Source organism: Artibeus jamaicensis, unplaced genomic scaffold, assembly GCF_021234435.1.
Source record: "Artibeus jamaicensis isolate MK-2021 breed Jamaican fruit bat unplaced genomic scaffold, CSHL_Jam_final contig_760, whole genome shotgun sequence".
Taxonomy (NCBI): domain Eukaryota; kingdom Metazoa; phylum Chordata; class Mammalia; order Chiroptera; family Phyllostomidae; genus Artibeus; species Artibeus jamaicensis.
Window position 1 is genome coordinate 729,113 of NW_026521955.1, and position 21,417 is coordinate 750,529.

General features: G+C 34.3%; 1 protein-coding gene across 7 annotated transcripts in view; it reads right to left on the bottom strand.

Moving 5' to 3' along the window:
* The window catches only part of RALGAPA1 (Ral GTPase activating protein catalytic subunit alpha 1), a 272,343-nt gene that overhangs the window by 158,121 nt on the left and 92,805 nt on the right, over positions 1–21,417 (bottom strand). For all 7 annotated transcript variants that reach the window (XM_053672519.1, XM_037163988.2, XM_053672518.1 and 4 more), the window contains exons 12-16: positions 20,723–20,860; positions 13,254–13,402; positions 10,280–10,409; positions 8,398–8,635; positions 6,994–7,155 (exon numbers count right to left, since the gene is read on the bottom strand). In XM_053672519.1, coding sequence (XP_053528494.1) covers positions 6,994–7,155; positions 8,398–8,635; positions 10,280–10,409; positions 13,254–13,402; positions 20,723–20,860 — 817 coding nt within the window. The remainder of the gene's footprint in view (positions 1–6,993; positions 7,156–8,397; positions 8,636–10,279; positions 10,410–13,253; positions 13,403–20,722; positions 20,861–21,417) is intronic.

Sequence of the window (21,417 nt, forward strand, 5' to 3'; positions counted from 1 at the left end):
TGAGAAAATTAAACAAGTTGGTGCTTATTCAAAATCTTAAGCATATTATATAAAAATTGAGAAGAGTAAGTTTTTAAAGGTAAAAACTGAATTACTATTTTTTAAAGATTTTATTTATTTATTTTTAGAGAGGAGAAGGAAGGGAGAAAGAGAGGGAAAGAAACATCAACCTGTGGTTGCCTCTGGTGCCACCCCCACCAGGGACCCAGCCTGCAACCCAGGCATATGCCCTGACCGGGAATTGAACCAGTGATCCTTTGGTTCACAGGCCAGCACTTAGTCTACTGAGCCACACAACCCAGGGCTGGATTACTTTTTAAAAATTGCATTTGGAGTTTGGTAATGTCTTAAAAGAAGAGTCAACAACTGCAAAAGTAAAGACAAATTTTAATACACTTACAACTAGTTAACAATCAAGTTTATATTTCCCAAACATTTTTAACTTAATTATTAGTTTAGAATTCTTAAATAAATAGTTATGTGTATCTCTGTGTATGAGTAGGGGACTTAAAAAACAATATTGCTGATATATAGTATAATAGAAACACTGGTAAAAAATATTTAAAGGTTAACATCAATTTAAAATCTTGGGTTTTACTTATTACAAGAAACACCTGGATGCTGGTTGGGTAGCTCAGTTGATTCAAGGTTGCCCTGATAGGCCAAGGTTGTGGATTTGATCTCCAGTTAGGGCACATACAAGAAGCAACCAATGAATGAATGAATACATAAGTGCAACAACAAACTGATGTCTCTCTCTCCCTAAAATCAATAATAAAATAAAAAAAAAGAAACACTTTCTCCCTGAGGCCTACATTTCTTAGCCTGCCACATAAGACCTTTGCAACTTAGCTGCAATAACCACTGAAACTTCATCTCCAACTGTCCTCCCATCCCGCTGCCACAAAGAATTTTATGCTGTTCCCTTAAAATTTCATGCTCTTTTGCAACAGCATGGCTTTGTGAGTTCATAATATACTTAGTCTTCTTTTCTCCTTCATACTCAAAATGTCATCTCACCTGTGTCTTTTCTCACTCTCCCACATAATTAAATTACTAGTAGCAGTACAGTAGTGAACAAAAGAATTCCTGCTTTTACAAAGCTTACAATCTATTTTTAGTAAATTTTTTATACAAGCCTCCCAGCTTTTCAAATGCAAAAACTATATCCTCTTATCTTTATATCCCTAGTGCTCAGCAGGTAAAAGCTTAATAAATCTTTACTGAAGGAATATTTGTATTTGAGCAGCACAGCGTAATCATTTCAAAAACAAAAGTTTCAGTTGTGAACATACAGAGGAGAGAATCATAAAAAATATTAACCAAAAACTAAAGGTATGCCAAAGTTTATAAATGGAAAAGGATAATTACATATTTTTCAAAAATCTTTATTTATGTTGGAAAAATAAAAAGTTCCTTAACAGCAGTTTTTAGATAAATTTATGTGGAGCAAAACACGAATGGCTGGAATATATTAAAATAATAGCAACAATCTGTCTTCAGTGTATGGCTTATTATGTAATGTATAAAAAACAAGTGTATTTTAAAAATGAACACATATACAAAATGTTAGAATCTGGCCCTACTCATATTTTCCTGTTAGTTTGTTTTTGTGAAAGTGACCAACAATTTTATAATCCAATTTGAAAAAGAAGTTCTCTTGATTTTGAGATAATCACTCAGTAAAACCAGTATGGCAAAGACACATAAGCAACTATAGTTACAATCAGATGTGATTTTTAGGAAATTTCTTTTAAAACAAAATTGAATCCAACTTTCAAATCCACAATGAATTATATTATTTTCCCTTGGGTTAGGTAATTCCTTGAACATAATTCCATGTGTTCCTTCTTTTCTACCACCAACTTGAAGAGATTGGGTATTTATTTACCTTGGAATTTCTTCTGTAATTGTAGTGGTATAAGTTAATGTTATGATTTGGAATGAATTCTTTAAAAACTGACCCCTCCCTTTGCTATCACAGGTCTTTATGAATTACCTGGAAATCTGTCAAGTGCACCAGAGCTGTGCAGCTCCCACTATAGAAAGTTAGAATGAATTAACTACTGAAATTTTTTGAGATGCAGTAACCTATAGCCTAAGTCAAAGAATCTCTGTTAAGCCACTAACATTTCTATGGCTACATACATTCCCAAATCACACACCTCAGTGATCTTAATTCTGTAGTATTATTTATACAGATGAAAGGGCAGTATTGAAAATATAACATCAAAAAGCAAAACCAAATTCCAAAACATTCCAATTTTTGAAGGAATCTTATCTTCCCTCTTCCCTTCACCCCTCTCCAAAACATAAATAAACAAAACAAAACAAAACACATATAAAAATAGATGCACTCCACATAAATTCATTTTGGCCCCACACTGTATCAAAACCGTGACCTTCACTCCACAGCCCCCATGTAGCACAAGAAATTTGTGGACAGCAAATGTGACGGTTCATAAAAGAACACAAACATACAAAATAAATATGAGGAAGGCAACTCTGGCCTTTTCTCACTTCCAAAACGTTGCACATATTTCTCCTTAATTTACAATTAAGTAAAATTAAGAACATGCATGCATGTGTGTCCACTGGCAGAAATACACCTATAAGTCCTCAGATTTAGGTCCAATATTATAATAAAAATAAACTAAGAGGAAAATCTGAAAACAGAAGCATTGATATATTTGTTCCAAATGTTGAATACCAGATTCTGAATCATAATTGCAGACATGTTACATTGCTTCTCCTGAATATATTATGCAAGTCCTAAATTTACTTACTATATCTCCTTTAATATTTGTTGACACAGCAAAACCTTAAATATGCTGTCTAAATTTTTTAAATTATACTTTAAACTCAATATTAATAACAGAAAATTTCTTACTAAGGTAATCCTGAGTAATATAAGAGTTAAAGGATTATGCAATGTTCAGTAATTTTTAAATGAAGACAAGTTGCCTTTAATTGAAAGATAAATTCTTTTAGCCAAATTCCAATCTGAAAACTCCAGAAAGCAACGGATAATTCTCTGAATATAACAAAATCACTATTCTGTATATTTCACCAGACTATGCTATTATCATGAATTGTAAGGACAGTCAATGCTTACATTAGACTACTGGTACAAAAGAGATGTTTAAAGTTAAATTAGACTTTGTAAGTCACATATTCAATATTCTATCATTCTATCAGGTAATTCAGTCATGGGAAAAATATGGTAGTTTTAAGGAGAAGAATTAGTTTTGTTATTAAAAGGACTACTTCATGAAAAAGAAATATAAATTAAAGTCAGAAATATTATCAATGTGATTTATTTCTCCCAATTCAGGGTCAAAAATTGAGAAATAGAGAATGAAATACTTTTAAAAAATAAAATTTTCAAAGGTAAATCTGTGATTACTTCAATGTCTAAATTACCAGTACTTTCTGTTCTAATAAATATATCATAATATTTTATAAACTAATACACTTTAATTTTTTTAAAGGAGTGTTAGGTTTGCAGAAAAAACTGAGTGGCAAGTACAAAGGAGTTCTAAGATATACCCTTATTTCCACACACCCCTCAACAACACTTTCCCCAAATATTAACATCTTATTTGTTACGACTGCTGAGCCAAAACTGACACAGTGCTATTAACAAAAGTCCAGAGTTTATATCTGCGACCACTCTTTTGTATATGGGATGTGTTGTACATCTCATGGGTTTTTGACAAATGTGTAATAACATATATACGCCACTACTGTATCATACAGAAGAATTTCACTGCTCTAAAAACCCTCCATGCTCCCCACCTATCATCCCTCCGCCTTGCCCTACTCCCCACCCTCCTACCACACCCCCTCATCCCTGGTAACCAGTGATTTTTTTACAGTCGTCTTAGTTTTCCCTCTTCTAGAATGTGATAAAGTTGAAATCATATGTAGCCGTTTCAGATTGGTTTCTTTCACTTAGCAATATGCATCTAGGGTTCCCACATATTTTTTCATGATGCAATAGCTCATTTTTTCACAATGCTGAATAATGTTCTGTGTCTAGATGTACCAGTTTGTTAATCTACTCACCTATGAAGAACATCTTGGTGCTTCCGAGTTTTGGCAATTATGAATAAAGTTGCTACAAGTATTTGTGTGCAGGTGATTGTGTGGATAAAGAATATGTTTAATTTTTTTTTAAAAATTACCAAGCTGTCTTCCAAAGTGGCTGTGTCACTTTGCATTCCCACCATCATTGAGAGTTTCTGTTGTTCCACCTTATCGGCATTTGGTGGTGTCAGTGTTTTGGATTTTAGCCATTCTAAAAGGCATGTAGTGGTATTTCACTGTTTTAAGGGCAATTTAATTTTAAATCCTATAGATTAAACATACAGATATATCTGCATAACTGTACAAAGTATATAAGTAAACATATTCTGTACACTGTATTATTTTTAATAGCACAAAACTGTAAATTAACTAAATGTGCATCTTCTGAAAATGTCCATCTTCAGAATACAAGTTAAATTATGGTACTTCCCTGTAATGAAATCTGATGTAAGAAGTTCAAAACAGTTTCTGATATGCAATAATCTTCCTTTGCTGACCTCCCTATCTAAAGCAGTCCCATTTCCCCATCCTATACTCCCTTGTCCCTTTCCCTGCTTCACTTTTCTTTACAATACTACTTCTTGAGACATACTGGTTTATCTATTTATTATGTCTCCCCTGAACACTTAATTGTCAACTTCAATGAAATTAATTGGCCTTGTTCCTACCTACAGCCTCAATACTTAGAATAAGTGCATCCACAATGAGTACTTAAAAAAATTTTTTTTGTTTGAATGTCTCAAAAGCCATGGTTCACAACAGTGCATACTGTGCTCTGCACATAGCTACATGCATAAAGCATCTCTAGAAGCATGCTCAAGAAACTGAGAATAGTGGTTGTCTCCAAGAAGGTGAACAGGGAGGGTGGGGAGTACCGCTGAGGGGAAGACTAGAATGTATACACCTGAACATAGCTTGAGTATTTACGTACATTAAGAACACTAAATATTGTTTTAAAATTTAAGAAAATACATGTTCAAAGAATATCCTAATTTATTTTGCTGCTTCTTCTAGTGTTTTCTACCTTTAAAAGGTAGGTACTTTTCTTTAACAAAAATTTTAACGCTTTAACTTTTTATTTGATAGGTTTATTCAATGGACAAGCCAGACAAAATTGTTTTAAGATGGATATCAGCGTCAGCTATGATTTAAAAATGAGTATTTTACACATTTATATAGTATGTATTTAAAAATTATAAACATACCAACATATTAACAATGACTACTTATCAGACAGTGGAAGAGCCTTCATGTTTAAACTTTATTTTCCACACTAAGCATAAATTACTTCTATAGAAAAAAATATATGGAACTTTAAAGAGATTCAAGTTTTAATTAAGTAAAACAAAGTAAAAATTTAAACTTGAACAATTCCAGCCCTGACCGGTATGGCTCTGTTGGTTGGGTGTCGTCCCACAAAGCGCAAGGTCGCAGGTTCGATTCTGGTCAGGGTGCATGCCTGGGTTGAAGGTCTGGTCCCATGTTGGGGCGCAGAGGAGAGGCAACCGATCAATGTTTCTCTCTCACATCAATGTTTCTCCCCCTCTCTCTACCTCCCTCCCCCTCTCTCTAAAAAATAAAAAGAAAAAAAGAACAATTCCTTCCTAACCAACACACAAATATTTTCTGTAAATGTGACAGTAATATAAAATGAAGAAAGCCATTTCAGATGTAATCATCTAAGAATTTCAAAAAGTTATTCTATACCAAAAATTCTAAATATATTTACTGGAATCCATCAATATTCTTTTTCCTTGTATCATTTCTTTTTTTGCTTGACATATACAATCATTACAATTCTATGCTTATTTTATAGAAAGTAGATAGTTGTAGAAATATAATTCTTTTGAAAAATTTAAAACTAGCCATAATTTGTAAGTCTTTTAAATCTTTAATTTCCCTATTCTCTTACTAATTTTGTTTCTTTTATTAGAATGTAATTCTTAACAAATCAGAACCCATTATTTTATAGATGACATGTTCTTACAACAATGGGTTTAAACTACTTTTAAATTAATAATGTTTTTCACTGATTATCATTAAATATAGATACATTCCACAGAATATTCTCCTTCCATAGAATCATAGATTGTAAAGCATGAAGTAACTTCAGGCAATTTTGTTTCAGGTACTATTCAGATAGATGATGGAAGTAAAGTGTAGAAAGTTCAGTAAATTGTCCACGGTTATCTAACTATTGAGTAACAAAGGGGAATGAAAAAAGATATTAGGACAAAGCCCTTTTGCTTTTCATTATAGCACTCTTTCTACTACAATTCAGACCAAATTAAAACCTCTGAGAGGAAAAGGAAGAAAATGGTGTAGCTAAGCCCACAGTAGGCTGAGTGATCCTACATCCAGAAATTCTTCCCATCACTGTTCCTTTGTTGCTATTCCTAAATTATAGAAATTTCTTCCATGTCTGTTAAAAGCAGAAAGGACCTAGCAATAGACTCCACCTTTGCCTCAACTGTCTGCAATAAAAAGCATGTATTCCTTGCTGGAAGACTGTGAAGCCAATCTAAATATGTAATTGTAGCATGAAAATTTTCCATGTCTGTAAGTATATTCACTTAATAGAAACTATACCAGTTAATGCATGTGTTCTGGAAAGTAAGTCAGTTCTACGTCAATTCTGTAAAATAACAGTTTAGAATTATTGATATCTACAATAACATAAACTACATAAAAGCAATACTGTAAGATAAATCTAATACCATAAAGAAATAACACAGCATGTCATTGGACTCTAAGCACTACTGAAAAAAAGGTTTTGCTATAGAAGTGTTTCATTTAGCAATAAAAATCAATGAATAAGAAAGGTGAATTTACATACATCATTACTAAGAACTATAAACAGATTGTTCTGTACAATTCTCATGATTTTTTTAAAAGAGTACATACCAACGGTTTTTTGCCGTACAATACTCCTCGCCTTTTCAGTTCCTGGGGAACCAGTGGTTGTTGCACTTCTCTGTCTCATTGGAGCTTGGCCAGGCTGATCACGACTCCATCCTCTAGAAAATGACTTGTCAACTGAAACTTTCTGAAATTCATGTCCAACTCCTAGAAATGTATATTTGCGATTTTAGTATACTATCACCTAAGTAATAATCACTTCGAATTATGTGTGCGAACTACCTCAGATTCTTAAGATTTACTCATAATGTATTATAAAATAACAACATAAAATGCTTGTGTACTATATAACATTTTGTTAAACTTCACTTATGTAAAAATATTCCAAAACAGACACAGAGTTTTTAAAATACACCATCAACAATAAACTATTTAAATCCTCAGCTCCCCACTTCATTTGTAACTGAAATGAAACATTTTCAAGCAAAAAAAAAAAAAAAAAAAAGGAAATGAGCTAACCAACAGCCATCCTGTGGTGAAACCAAGTCTCTAACTGCCAATAGCTACCTGGGAAAAAAATAATCCAGGGAAAAAAATGGGTTGGTCACATGATTGTTAGGTGTGAAATGTGACTCAGCTATAATCTTTAGTTAGCAACTAACTCCTTTAACAGGAATCTAATCAACAAAACAAACAAACAAGCAAAATATAACCAAAGATACTGAAATTGAGAACACGCTAACAGTGACCAGAGGGGAAAAGGGGAAGGGTTTGCAGGAACAACTATAAAGGACACATGGATATTAACAAGGGGGGGGTGGGTGAAAATGGGAGGGGGGTGGGGAGGGATGGGGGTGGGCCAAGATGGGGATAAAAGGCAGAAAACTGTACTTGAACAACAATTAAAATAAAAAAAAAAGTAAAACGTACTAACCAAGAATCATAAAGGCTTGTAATCACTGTTACTGTCCCTCTATCCACTTTTAACATTAGAAAGATACATAGTCCACATCTAGAGAATGTTTGCTTTTAGTTAAAAGTAAGAAAATATTTTCAAAAAATTCTTTTTAAACAGAGTAACATAAAATCACTAAGTTCCAGCACAAAACTCATGTATGATTAAAAGGAGAGTGTTTTATAAATTTTCATTTTGGTTAATTATGAAAAATAAAATATTTAAGATTCTGAATTATTGATTTGACTTTATCTAGATATATATAGGACACTTCATTTTACATAAAAATTACTATTGATTTTGTGGTTCTTAAAAAAAAATGTAAAGTACCTGCATGTTTTTTGTTGAAATTTTTTAACCTTCAAGGGTAAATGAAGGAGAGAATAATTAAGAGAAAAGATGGCTTTTAACTTCAGCCGTCCCCCTGGCTTGATCTTCTGAGACCATTTTACTTAAACAAATTTATATGGAGTATCTCTGTGAACAACTCTTACCTTTCCCTTTGTGCTTTTTCTGCTTCTGTTCACTCAGCTTATCCAATGGTAAATCACTGAGATCCAAACTATATAAATTTCTAGCTAAAACTTTAGTTAGTGTCTCCATAGTCAGTGACCATTCAGTGGCTAACTCTTCCCAATAGGTCAATGATGACAAGACTGAGAGTAAGTCATCCCAAAGTTCTCGGGAAATGTACACATTTAGATTTGCTTTGATCCAGGCAACTATAAGAGTCTATAAAGGCAAATAATTAGAAATAACAATGAAATATGTTCAGCATCAGATATTTGATCATTAAAAAATTACCTAAAAAGAGAGTAACATCCATGACCTTTTTTTGATACATAGTAATTCATGCAATCATTCGTATCTACTATATATTTCAGTTCAACTATTGCCAAATACCAACACTCCAGCAATTAAGACATGATGCCAAAACTGAAAAGAAATCTTTTAACATCGTAGCTATCCTTTATGTTTTTATATTAATGTTAAATAAATGCTTTTTATAAAGATAGAAAATTTCCCACACTATCAACCATTGAAATTATTGAGTAAATGGTTACTGAACTAAAAAACACCCCTACATTCTCAAATTAAAGATAGAAATCACTAACTATATACTTGATCACTAACTATATACAGAATATAAGTATATTCTGTCCTTAACTCAGTAAAATGTGTTTTTGAAAAATTATATAAACTGAAGAATAAAATTAATTTTCATTGTAAAAACACCAGAGGAATTAATGGTGTTCTATTAAATCCAATCATTGAATGAAAATTTATTCATAAAAGGATAAATATTATCAATGAACCAATACTCCTGATGCTGAAGATTTACCCACCTGTTGAAGAAATAAATCACAAAATAGTTTTTCAAAAACTGAACTCTACAAATTTTATTAAGGACTTCACATAAATTTACAAGTTAAATGTAAAGATGGAAATTAGCAGAGTTTACAGTATAGAACATTAATAACTAGAGATCCTCCATTCTATCTTTAAATGTTCAGACTACAAATAAAAGTTATTCCACATAGCAAGGTAAAATTTGTCTTCCTAAAGCTTCCACCTTTGTGTTAGTTTTCATAAGTGGGAAAGTTTTTTAAAAAAAGGAAAAGAGAAAGGAAAAAGAAAAAAGAAAGAAAGAAGTCAAAAGGAGTTTAGATAATAAATATAGCTAGTATCAAAGGATTATTCATGAATGGTTAAACTTATGGTCAAGAATTAGAGAGCTAGCTCTTATCTTTGACACTAAGAACTATTTTATCCATGTCTCTGTATTTAATGTGTCATCTTAAATATTTATGCTATTTTCCAAAAAATCCACAGAACATTTTTAAAGTCAGTGTCTTATCCTCAGGTTGGAAAACATAGTATATAAATTCCTATATAATCAAACTGTCACTGATACTTCAATGATAGTAAGTGAAGAGAATAAAGTCTTATAATAAGTAAAAATCTGGATTACTTACTACTTTTCATTACTATGGAACAACATAAAAGAATGTTTTGGCTTTCTAACAATACCAGAGATTTGGAAACTGATCAAGCTATCAGGCCATTTTTCATGAAGCCCTTCTATAGCTGTTTGCAATCCTACAAGTATGTGACATAAAATATCATCAGCCTATTTTAACACTTTTTTCTCAGACCTGACAGTTTTATAGTAGGTTGTAACTTTGTTTATACAACAAATACTCTATTTTAAAAAGCAACTTTTAATTTAGCTCTACAAAACATCCTTTAATATAAAATGATCTCTGATTTAAAGCTTTTTTTCCTCAGGTAACAAACACAGGGCCCAATAAATTTTGAAGACATACATATCTATTCATCTAGTTAACTATCTATGTATTTATTTAGTTTTATTGCCTGGAAAAGTGGTCCTGCAAGTCGACCTGCCAAGGTCATATTTTTTTTCCCCTGGAACTGCAGAAAAACTTGTGATGGCATCTTCAGTACAGACTCCGTGACTCTGAGCAACACAAGCAGCATCTGTTCCCTTAAAGTAAAAAAATTAATTAATGTTTCCTTCTTGCAAGTATTTGCTTTTGGTTAATGATTAACTTTCAAGTTACAACTCGTTATTAAAAATTGTATTATCTTTCAATAACTCAAATATCAAATAGTTTTTGAATTTTCAGAATTCTTTGAAAAAATTCTACTTTACAAATCTATGTCACTTTAAAAGCATGTCTAGTCATAATACCTTCTCATCAAATAAAAATTTATGCAAAAACTGAAAAAGTGGGGTGAAAAACGTAGAAACTGTTCTCATCCTTCCACATCAAGTAGTGACCTTAAGGAGCTGTTTGAGGAACGCCCACCCAACTGTACAATATAGTACTACCTTGGTCCATCTTTACAATATAGAGAAGAACCACACATCTAGAATTAAATCATGTTCAACTGGTTAATAAAACTACATGATTTTATTAACCAATGTCACCCCAATAAATTCAATTTTTAAAAACTACATATTATTTAAATATAATCTTCACTGTATTTTTTCCATTGATATTATAAGATTACTAGAACACAGTGAGCCTGGTGAGTATTGCCTCTTTCCATCCTTTTTTAGTTCGGTCATTTTTTAAGTCTTTATGTTCTTTGTGTAACTGCAAGCCAGGACAATCCTAATATTATCCTTACCTTGCCTCTTTCTTCTAGATGCTTATTACTAACTAAGACCATAAAGTTACCATATTTGCACCAGTAATTCAACCATGTGTGAAAAAGGCTGACAAGGGGATTACAGTTTTGTGTACAGTCAGGTTAATAGCCTGAGTCCCTATCAAAGCCCCCTCCTCTTTGGGAGATTATTTGCTGGCTCATTCCAGGCATCTTAATATGTGTAACAGTCCATGTGAGAAATATGGCAGAGGCAGCAATAGATTCCATATCTAGATGCCATGGGGTTTCTGGGAAATGAGGGCAAAATCAAATAGACAAATATCACTCAATGAAAAACATCCTGAATTTATTAACAAATACATGCATTCATTAATAAAATAAAAAGCAAAGGTGCTGTATTTATAATCTCAAGATTTCATCTTAGCTATATGAAATGAAAAACTATTTGAAATCAACTACATACACAATAAAGTATAGATTTCCAATTAAATCTTATCTGATTTGCAGTCAAACCTTAACTCATGTATTAGATAACCTTTCACTTTGTAATACTATAATAATGATTTAAATTCATAGAATCTTATAAATGAAATTAAAGTACATGGGTAATCTCTCATTATACTATGATTTCAAGGGAATTTATAACAATTAAGAAAAAAATTCTAAACGTGTGTTCCACACAGTAAGACTCACTTTAACCTGGCTCAACTGCAATAATTAAAAGCATATAAAACAGTAAAAAAGGACAGACTAACAAAAGAATGAGTCAAAGTGGTACAGTTACTGGTTAGTAAGTGAAGCTCTGAAGTCAGAAGGATCAGTTTAAATTTCAGCTGTGTGAACAAAAGATAAGTTACTTACTCTGTGTGTGCCTAAGAAGCATCATAAAATAGAGAAGATATCAACCTCATAGGGTGCTACCACAATTAAAAAAAAATACATGTAAAGTGCTTGAAAAAATACCTTGCACAAAAATGTTCCAAATAAGTTAACAATAATTACTTCTAGATGTAACTATATTAATACTGTTAATAAAGAACTTTTTCAAAACAATGCCATTTTTTCCATAAATAGCAAAATTAAGCATGCTCTTTGACTAAGTACTTCTACTCTTTAAGAATGAATCAAAGTAGAAAAATAATACGTATAAGGATGTTCATTGTCCTACCCTCGTCCAACAACAAAATGAAATAATTACATACCCACCAATAGCTAACGGGTTAAGAAAATTATGGTGCACACACATGGCATAATACTATAGGACTATGTGTGTGGTTTGGTGAGTGAGCTTTTGGGCAACTTTCAGTTTCTTTTTAAAACTTTTGGTTGTTTGAATTTAAAAATGAACATGTGTCATTTTTATAAAAACTAAAGAACAGCTCCTTTTCATTTCTCCCCAAAGCCTATTTTTTCCACACAATTAAACAAATCTCTATAGAATACCAATACTAAATATGGTACTATGGTAAGAAATATAGAAAATATAGAAACAAATAATCAGTATATACCTTTAAGGGCCTCTCAAAATAGAGCCATTTTTTCCCCATACATACCCAAGCACAAATTCTATGCAAGTAATTTAGGGATTAAGACAATTTTGACAACTATAACAGATGTACCGCTAATGCAGAATTAAAGGAAGTAAGGAAAAATACAAGGATATGTAGAAAAAGGAGTGAAATATTAAGGACAGTTATGGAAGGTGGCAGGAATTAGACACTGTACATAAAGTTCAGGATGTGCTCAGGAAAAAACAATTTGATAAAGCAGGGAGGCAGAATCTCACCCTGCATGGTGGTTTAGGCTTGAGAAAGGGCTAGAAATTAAAGCAAGCACCTGCCTGTACATGGCCTTAGCCTTAAATGTGAGGTTGAGAAATCAGGCATTCATACATTCAATAATTTACATATTCATTCATTCATTCATTCACACATGCATGCATGTGTTCATTCCTAGGGATGCAGGAGGCCATCATAAGTCCACTTTATAAAGATAAGCCAAGTGGTTTTCTAGAAGTTTGATCAAACATGTTGACATAAACTGAAGGAAACTATTGTCAACATGGTTACTATATAAAATGTTATATTTATTCATTTATTCAATAGAAGCCTCTACAATATTATAACAAGCCCTGCTCACAGACACTATTCCTCTAAAAATAACTATACTCATACACACAATATAAAAAAACATAAAGAGTAAATTTTTTTACCAAGTCTTTTTGTCCATTGATACTTGTACAACCATGAACCGATAAATGTTAAGAATGCGTTTACACATATCTGTGTGCTCATCCAGAAGACTTTTTATTTCGTTTACAGGTTCAAGAAGAAATATATTTGATGAGTTTATAATAAACACCTACGACAAAAGAAATCATTAGCCATTCATTACAGAATTTCAACATGAAATTTCTTAATCAAAGAAAAACCCCTCAGATGCTGACCACTGGGTGATCTGTAATAAACCTAAAAGTGTAAGACTGTAAGTTGAGTATATATATAAGTACTTCTATGAGTAGCTTGATACCGGAGATTTAAACTCATTAAATCTGTGTATTGCTTTGTTTACCTAGACAAATAGTAAATTACCATTAGGCATGGCTGCACTAAAAAAAGAAAACAAAACATTTTTTAAACCAACAGCTTTAATTATAATAATCGTATTGCTGTCATAAAATGAAATGAACAATAAAAAATACAAATAATTCAGAATACAAATGCTTCCTAAATCAAGAATTTTCTCTGTGAGGTGTTTGAAGATTTCCTCTTTTTACATTTTTTGGCTACATGTGTAGATCTGTTTAGGTAATAACAGACTGCACAAAGAGACTGTCTGTTACAATCCCATTTCTGAGCCCTCCACCCACAGAGCCACAGCAGGTGGGTGCCATATCTGAGACTCCATCACCCTAATTAACACTGCTTGCTTTAACCTGGACAACCCCTGAGACTCCATCCCACTCAACTTACTGGTCTACCCAAATTGTTAACTGACTGCATATAAATGGCTAGTCTTTTTCAAAAACATACTTTACTAGTTATGCTATTACAGTTGTCCCAATTTATTTTCCCCTCCCCCCGCCACACTGTACCACTATTCCCTCCAGCAACCACCCTGACCTTAGTTCATATCCATGATTCGTACATATAAGTTCTTTGCTTTTCCATTTCCTATACTATTCTTAACCTCCCTGTTTATTTTGTACCTACCAATTATGCTTATCCCTTGTATCTTTTCCCCCATCCTTCCTCTTCTCCCTCCCAGCTGATAACCCTTCACATGATCTTCATATCTATGATTCTGTTCCAGTTATAGTTGTTTGTTTAGTTTGTTTTTCTTTTTTAGATTCAGTTGTTGATAGTTGTACGTTTGTTGTCATTTTTCTGTTCATAGTTTTGATCTTCTTTTTCTTAGATAAGTCCCTTAAACATCATATAATAAAGACTTGGTGATGATGAACTCTTTATTAGCTTTACCTTGTCTGGGAAGCACTTTATCTACCTTTCAGTTCTGAATGATAGCTTTGCTGGATACAGTAATCTTGGTCAACATTTGCTTGCTTTCCATTACTCTGAATACTTCTTACCTGAATAGCTTCTTTTTTTTTTTTTTAAAGAAATCAGCTGACGATCTTATGGGAACTCCATGTAGGTAACTCTCTGCTTTTCTCTTGCTGCTTTTAAAATTCTCTCTTTATCTTTAACCTTTGGCACTTTAATTATGATGTGTCTTGGTGTGGTCTTCTCTGGGTCCAACTTGTTTGGGGCTCTCTGTGCTTCCTGGATGTGTATGTCTAATTCCTTCACCAAATTAGGGAAGTTTTCTTTCATTCTTTCTTCAAATACATTTTCAATTTCATGTTCTTCCTCTTCTCCTTCTGGCACCCCGATGATTCATCTGTTGGAGTGCTTAAAGTTGTCCCAGAGGTTCTGCAGCCTTTCCTCACTTTTTTGAATTCTTGTTTCTTCATTGTGTTCCAATTGGATGTTTATTTCTTTCTTATGTTCCAAATCATTGATTTGCACCCTGACTTCCTTTTCTTTGCTGTTTGTTCCCTGTGTATTTTTCTTTATTTCACTTAGTTGTAACCCTCATTTCTTCATGTTTGCTATACTCAATGAATACTCTCACCATCCTTATCACTAGTGTTTTGAACTCTGCATCTGGTAGATTGACTATCTCCATTTTGCTCAGTTCTTTTTCTGGAATTTTGATCTGTTCTTTCATCTGGGCCATGCTGGAGCACCACCATCCGTGCTCCTGCACACCAGATCCTCCAAGGAGGGCAAAGGTTGGTGGCAAGTGGTCACAGCCAGTCCTTGCAGCTGACTGGCCTCGGTAATCCTTCCCATTGACCTGCCAACAGCAATCAAGGCTCAACTGTAAGAGAAGGGTGTACTCATCCCACACAATAGGTACACCTTGAGTCCCTAGCTTCAGTAATAGGGAAGACTGTGCCACCAATGGTAGAGGACAGTTACTATATTACGCCACATTACCAAGACAGGGAGGGAGTCATAGTAGTTCTACCAAATATGTAGAAATAAACATAGGAAACCTGCCAAAATGAAAAGAAAAGAAACATGGCCCAAATGAAAGAACAGATCAAAAATCCAGAAAAAAGGAACTAAACAAAATGGAAAAAAGCGATTTATCAGATGCAGTGTTCAAAAAGGATGTTTAAAGAACTTAGTGAGGATCTTAACAGCATAAAAAAGATCCAGCCAACCCTGGCTGCTGTGGATCAGTGGATTGAGTGCTGGACTGTGAACTAAAGTACCACTGGTTCGATACCCTGTCAGGGCACATGCCCGGGTTTGAGGCTAGGTTCCCTGCAGGGGGCGTGGGAGAGGTGAGCACATAATGATGTTTCTCTCCCTCTCTTTCTTCTTCCTCTTCCCTCTGTCTAAAAACAAGTAAGTAGAATCTTAAAAAAAAAAAAAAAAAAAAAGATCAAGCAAGAAACAAAGGATACACTAACTGAAAAAAAGAAGAATTTACAGAGAAACAACAGCAGAGTGGACAGCCAAGAACCAAATCGATCATTTGGAACAAAAGGAAGCAAAAAACAATCAGAACAAGAAGAAAAAAAGAATCCACATAAAATGAGGACAGGATAAGCAGCCTCTGGGACAATTTCAAGAGGTCCAGCATTCACATCATAGTGATGCCACAAGAAGAGAAAAGCAAGAAACTGGATATCTATTTGAAAAAAATTAATGAAAGAAAACTTCCCTAACTCAGTGAAGGAAATAGACATGTAAGTTCAGAAAGCACAGAGAACCTTAAAAAGATGGATATAAAGAGGCCCACTCTAAGACACACCATAATTAAAATGCCAAAGGTTAAAGATAAAGAGAGAATCTTAAAAGTAGCAAGAGAAAAGCAGTTATTCACCTACAAAGGAGTTCTCATAAGATTGTGAACTGACTTCTCAAAGGAAACTTTACAAGCTAGAAGTGATTGGCAAGAAATATATAAAGTTGTTCCAGAGAAAATGGAGGCATAGGTAGACACACTGTGCCTCCCTGCACAACCAAAATAAGGACAACAAAATTTAGAAACAGAAAAGCAACCAGAACTGACAGAAAACTGAACTATATGGAAGTCTGACAACCAAGGAGTTAAAATAGACACATTCATCCAGACCAGTAGGAAGGGAGGGGTAAGGCGGCTGGGTGGAGAAGGGTCACGGCAAAAAAAGTGGTGGCCTGGGAACCCGGGCAGGCGTGGAAACGGGCAGACCCAGCGAGGCAGCGGACTGTGGAGGGGCATGGTGCGCAAGCGAACTGGCTGACTGGTAGTTCAACATTCATGCACATATAAACCAGGAGAAACTGGGGAGTGAGACAGACCGTGCAACCCAGGGCTCCAGACTGGGGAAATAAAACCCCAAAACACTGACTGAAAAAACCTGTGCAGGTTGAGACAGTGGGAGAGACTCCCAGCCTCACAGAAGAGTTTGTTGGAGAGACCTACAGGGTCCTAGAACATACATAAGCCAACCCACCTGGGAATTAGCACCAGAAGGGCCCAGTTTGCTTGGAGGAAGTGACAGAAGGGACTGAAACCTGACAGAGAGCACAGCAAGCGCCACTGTTCCCTCTTGACCCTGCCCCACATATAGTGTCACAACACAGCCAGGTGAGTTGCCCGGGCCAGCTGAACACCTAGAGCTCCGCCCCTCATACGTAACAGGTGCGTCAAGATAAAAAAAAAAAATGGCCCAAATGAAACAACAAATCAAAGCTCCAGAACAAATACAACTAAGCAATGAAGAGATACCCCACCTATCAGATGCGCAGTTCAAAGCACTGGTGATCAGGATGCTCACAGAATTGGTTGAATTTGGTTGCAAATTAGATGAAAAAATGAAGGCTATGCTAAATGAAATAAAGGAAAATGTACAGGGAACCAACAGTGATGGAAAGAAAACTGGGACTCAAATCAACGGAGTGAACCAGAAGAGAGAAAGAAACAACCTAACAGAAAAGAATGAAGAAATAAGAATTCAAAAAAATGAGGAGAGGCTTAGGAACCTCCAGGACTTCTTTAAACATTCCAACATCTGAATCACAGGGGTACCAGAGGGGAAGAGGAAGAGCAATGAGTGGAAAACTTATCTGAACAAATAATAAAGAAGAACTTCTGCAAGCTGGCCAAGAAAATAGACTTCCATAAAGTCCAGGAAGCTCAGAGAGTCCCAAAGAAGTTAAACCCAAGGAGGAACACACCATGGCAAATCATAATTACATTAGCCAAGATTAAAATAAAGGAGAGAATCCTAGAAGCAGCAAGAGATATGGAAATAGTTACCTACAAAGGAGTTCCCATCAGACTATTAGCTGATTTCTCAAAGGAGACCTTGCAGGCAAGAGGGGGTGGAAGGAAGTATACCAAGTCATGAAAGAAAAGGACCTACATCCAAGATTGCTCTCCCCAGCAAAGCTTTCATTTAGAATGGAAGTGCAGATAAAGTGCTTCTCAGATAAGGTCAAGTTAAAGGAGTTCATGATCACCAAGCTTTTATTATATGAAATATTAAAGGGATTTATTTAGGAAAAAGAAGATAAAAAACATGTACAGTAAAATGACAGCAAACTCACAATCATTAACTATATCTAAAACAAAAACAAAAGCAAAAGCAAACTAAGCAAAAACTAGAACAGGAACAGAATCACAGAAATGGAGATCACATGGAGGGTTAGCAACAGGGGAGTGGGAGAAGGAGCGAGGGGGAAAAGGTACAGATAATAAATAGCACAGATGATAGGTAGAAAATAGACAGAGGGTGGGCAAGAATAGTATGGAAAATGTAGAAGCTAAAGAACTTATGACACATGGACATGACCTAAAGGGGGGAATGTGGGTGGGAGAGTGTATACAGGGTGGAGGGAAATGAAAGGGGGAAAATGGAACAACTGTAATAGCATATTCAATAAAATATATTAAAAATAAATTAAAAAATAGAAATATATAAAGTCATGAAAAACAGGGACCTACAGCCAAGATATAATTTATAATTTAATGGCAGACAGAGAGCTTCCTACTCAAGAAAAAAGCTAGAGGAGTTCATGATCACCAAACCCTTATTACATGAAATGTTAAAGGGACTTACTTAAGAAAAAAAAGATCAAAACTATGAACAATCAAATGGCAGTAAATACTTTATCTATCAACAACTGATCTAAAAAACAAACTAAACAAACAAAAGGAACAGAGACAGAATCATGGATAGAGTATAATCGTGGACAGAGAGTATTGCCAGATGGGTGTGGTGTGGAAGGAATGGGTGAAGAGGTGAGGGGATTAAGAAGTACAAATAGGTAGTTAGAGAATTGCCATTGGGATGTAAAGTACAGTACAGGAAATGGAGTAGCCAAAGACTAGTCCCTGGTCACTTATATTCCTGACCCACAGACATGACCATTCTGTGGGTATTGTCTAGGGAGTGGGGGTGCTTAGTGGAGGGGGCAAATGGAGAAAAACTGAGAACGTAATAGCATAATAAAATATAATTTGAAAAAATAAAGTAAAGGGGAAGAAAAGCAGTAGGAAATATTTTAAGAAACAGACAGAGCAGGTAGAGCAGAGATTCTCACACTACCAGTGGTAAAAGAACAAAATTCTTTATCCATTCTTTGGCAGAGTAATACTATGGTAAAGTATGATTAAAAGTGAACTAATCGGCAAAAGTAAATGAAAGACTCACAAGCCCCAACTTTCATCACATCAACAGGTATTCAGTTAACTGAGTTTCTAAACTTACTCTCAATTCTTAATTATGTTGTGGGCCAGAACTAGTCAGTATATGGATTACACCCTGAGAAGCAATGATGTAAATAAAGCCTTATAGACCATTAGTAAAACTTCTGTTTTTATGCTTAATGATAAAGTTACCAGAAGGTTTTAAGAAGAAAAATGACATGATATGACCTGTATTTTACAGGGTCACTTTGGCTACTATTTTGAGAATATTACCAGGGTAATGGGTTGGCAAGAGTAGAAACAAAAATAGTAATTAGGAGTTCACTATAATAATCCATATGAAAGATCATAAATGCTTGGACACAATAGGTAGTGTGAGCACTGGAAGGTAGTCAAATTCTGCATACATTCTGAAGACTGACAGGATTTGTTGTCAAATTAGATGTTAGATATAAATGAAAGATAGAAAATAAGATGGCCCAAGCAACTAGAAAACAGAGCTGTCATTAAATGAAATGAGGAAAAGCACATTTGTTAAGATCAGAAGCCAAGTTCTAAGACATGCCCAGTTTGCAATGTCTATCAGATATCCAAGTGATGATGCCTACTTGGCATCTGAATAGAGTTCACGACTCTTAAGAATTCAGATGAGAGATCTCAGACTAAAGATAACATACGTAAGTTGCAGCCTATAAATAACATTTAAAGCTACAGGACTGGACAAAAATAAAAGAACTGACTCAAAAACTGAGTCCTGGACACTTCAACAGGAAAAGGTCTGGGAGATATGAGAAAAAAACAGTAAAAAAAAAAATCTTAGATGTAGCCAGTGAGTTAAGAGGAAAATACAAAAGGTATGTTTTTTGAAAGCCAAATGAAGGCTTTCAATAGGGAGGGCAATGGTCTACCGTATAAAATGCTAATGACTAGTCTAATAAAATTAGGATTGTAAAATGTCCATTTGATTTAACAATGTGGAAGTCACATGTGGTCTTGACAAGAATAGTCTGATTAAAAAAAAGATTATAATGAACTCCTACGATGAATAAGAAAAACACCACCTAACATAATTTTAAAACAGCATATGCGCAGGCAATTCATAGATAAAAGATGCTCAATTTCAGGTTGATCAAGAAATGGTAAATTAAAACTGGGAAACACAAACTTGAAAAAATGAGGTAACCATTCACATATATAAGAGCAGCAAAACTTAAAATCTGACTATACAAGTTATGGTGAAGATGATAAGGAAACAAATCACAAATACTACTGAAGGGAATGTCCATGATTATAACCATGCTGGAAAACAAATTGGCAGTAACAGTAAAGCTAATGATGTACAAATCCTCCAACCCACTAATTCTACTTCTAGGTTGACATCCTACAGAAATTCTCCCACGTGCAAAAAATTACATACATAAGAAACCCATGATAATTTTATTTAAAAAAAATAATCAAAGAGTGATCCACCTGCAAAACTGCCTGGGTACCAGCTCGTATATTTTGTTCTGTGGCTTCTTCGGAGGAATTATGAAGAACATCTTGGTAGGTGCCATTTTTTGCCCAAGTGGAATTTAGAACATGATCAGCAATATTGGTCCCATTTTCCTGAAGCAAAATACCAAGTTTTTAATATGATTAATTAAGAATGCTATGACAAGTCAGTAAGTTGAAGTAAACTGGAAATTAATGGATCCCACCGCTAAGCATCTTCTCAAAACAGATGTCTTGTAAATACCAGAATCTATATAACATAAATAAAATAGAAAATAGCTTCTATTTATCCTACTTAAGACTAGTAAAACTGTTATCCTAAGATAGAATACTGATACTTGAAACCACTACAACAGCAGCTTTCTGCTTGGGCTTTAGCTGCTGAAATTCTTGCAGACTAGGAATTTCCCTCAGGTGAAAAGCAGCACAAACAAAAATTCACTCAACAATGTTGTTCCCTTTTTTAAAGTTATTCTCTGGTTTCTTTCAGCTTTTGGTCACTCACCAGTATCTTCAAATTGCTCTGCTTTAAAGTTTGTCTACAGCTTATATAGGAGGTTTAGTCTAATACAAACTACATACTCTGCCATTACCAGAAACAGCACTGAACTCAGTGAGCTCCGAGAGGCCAAAACCACATACCATGGTCTAGTATACACCTTTGTCTTAAG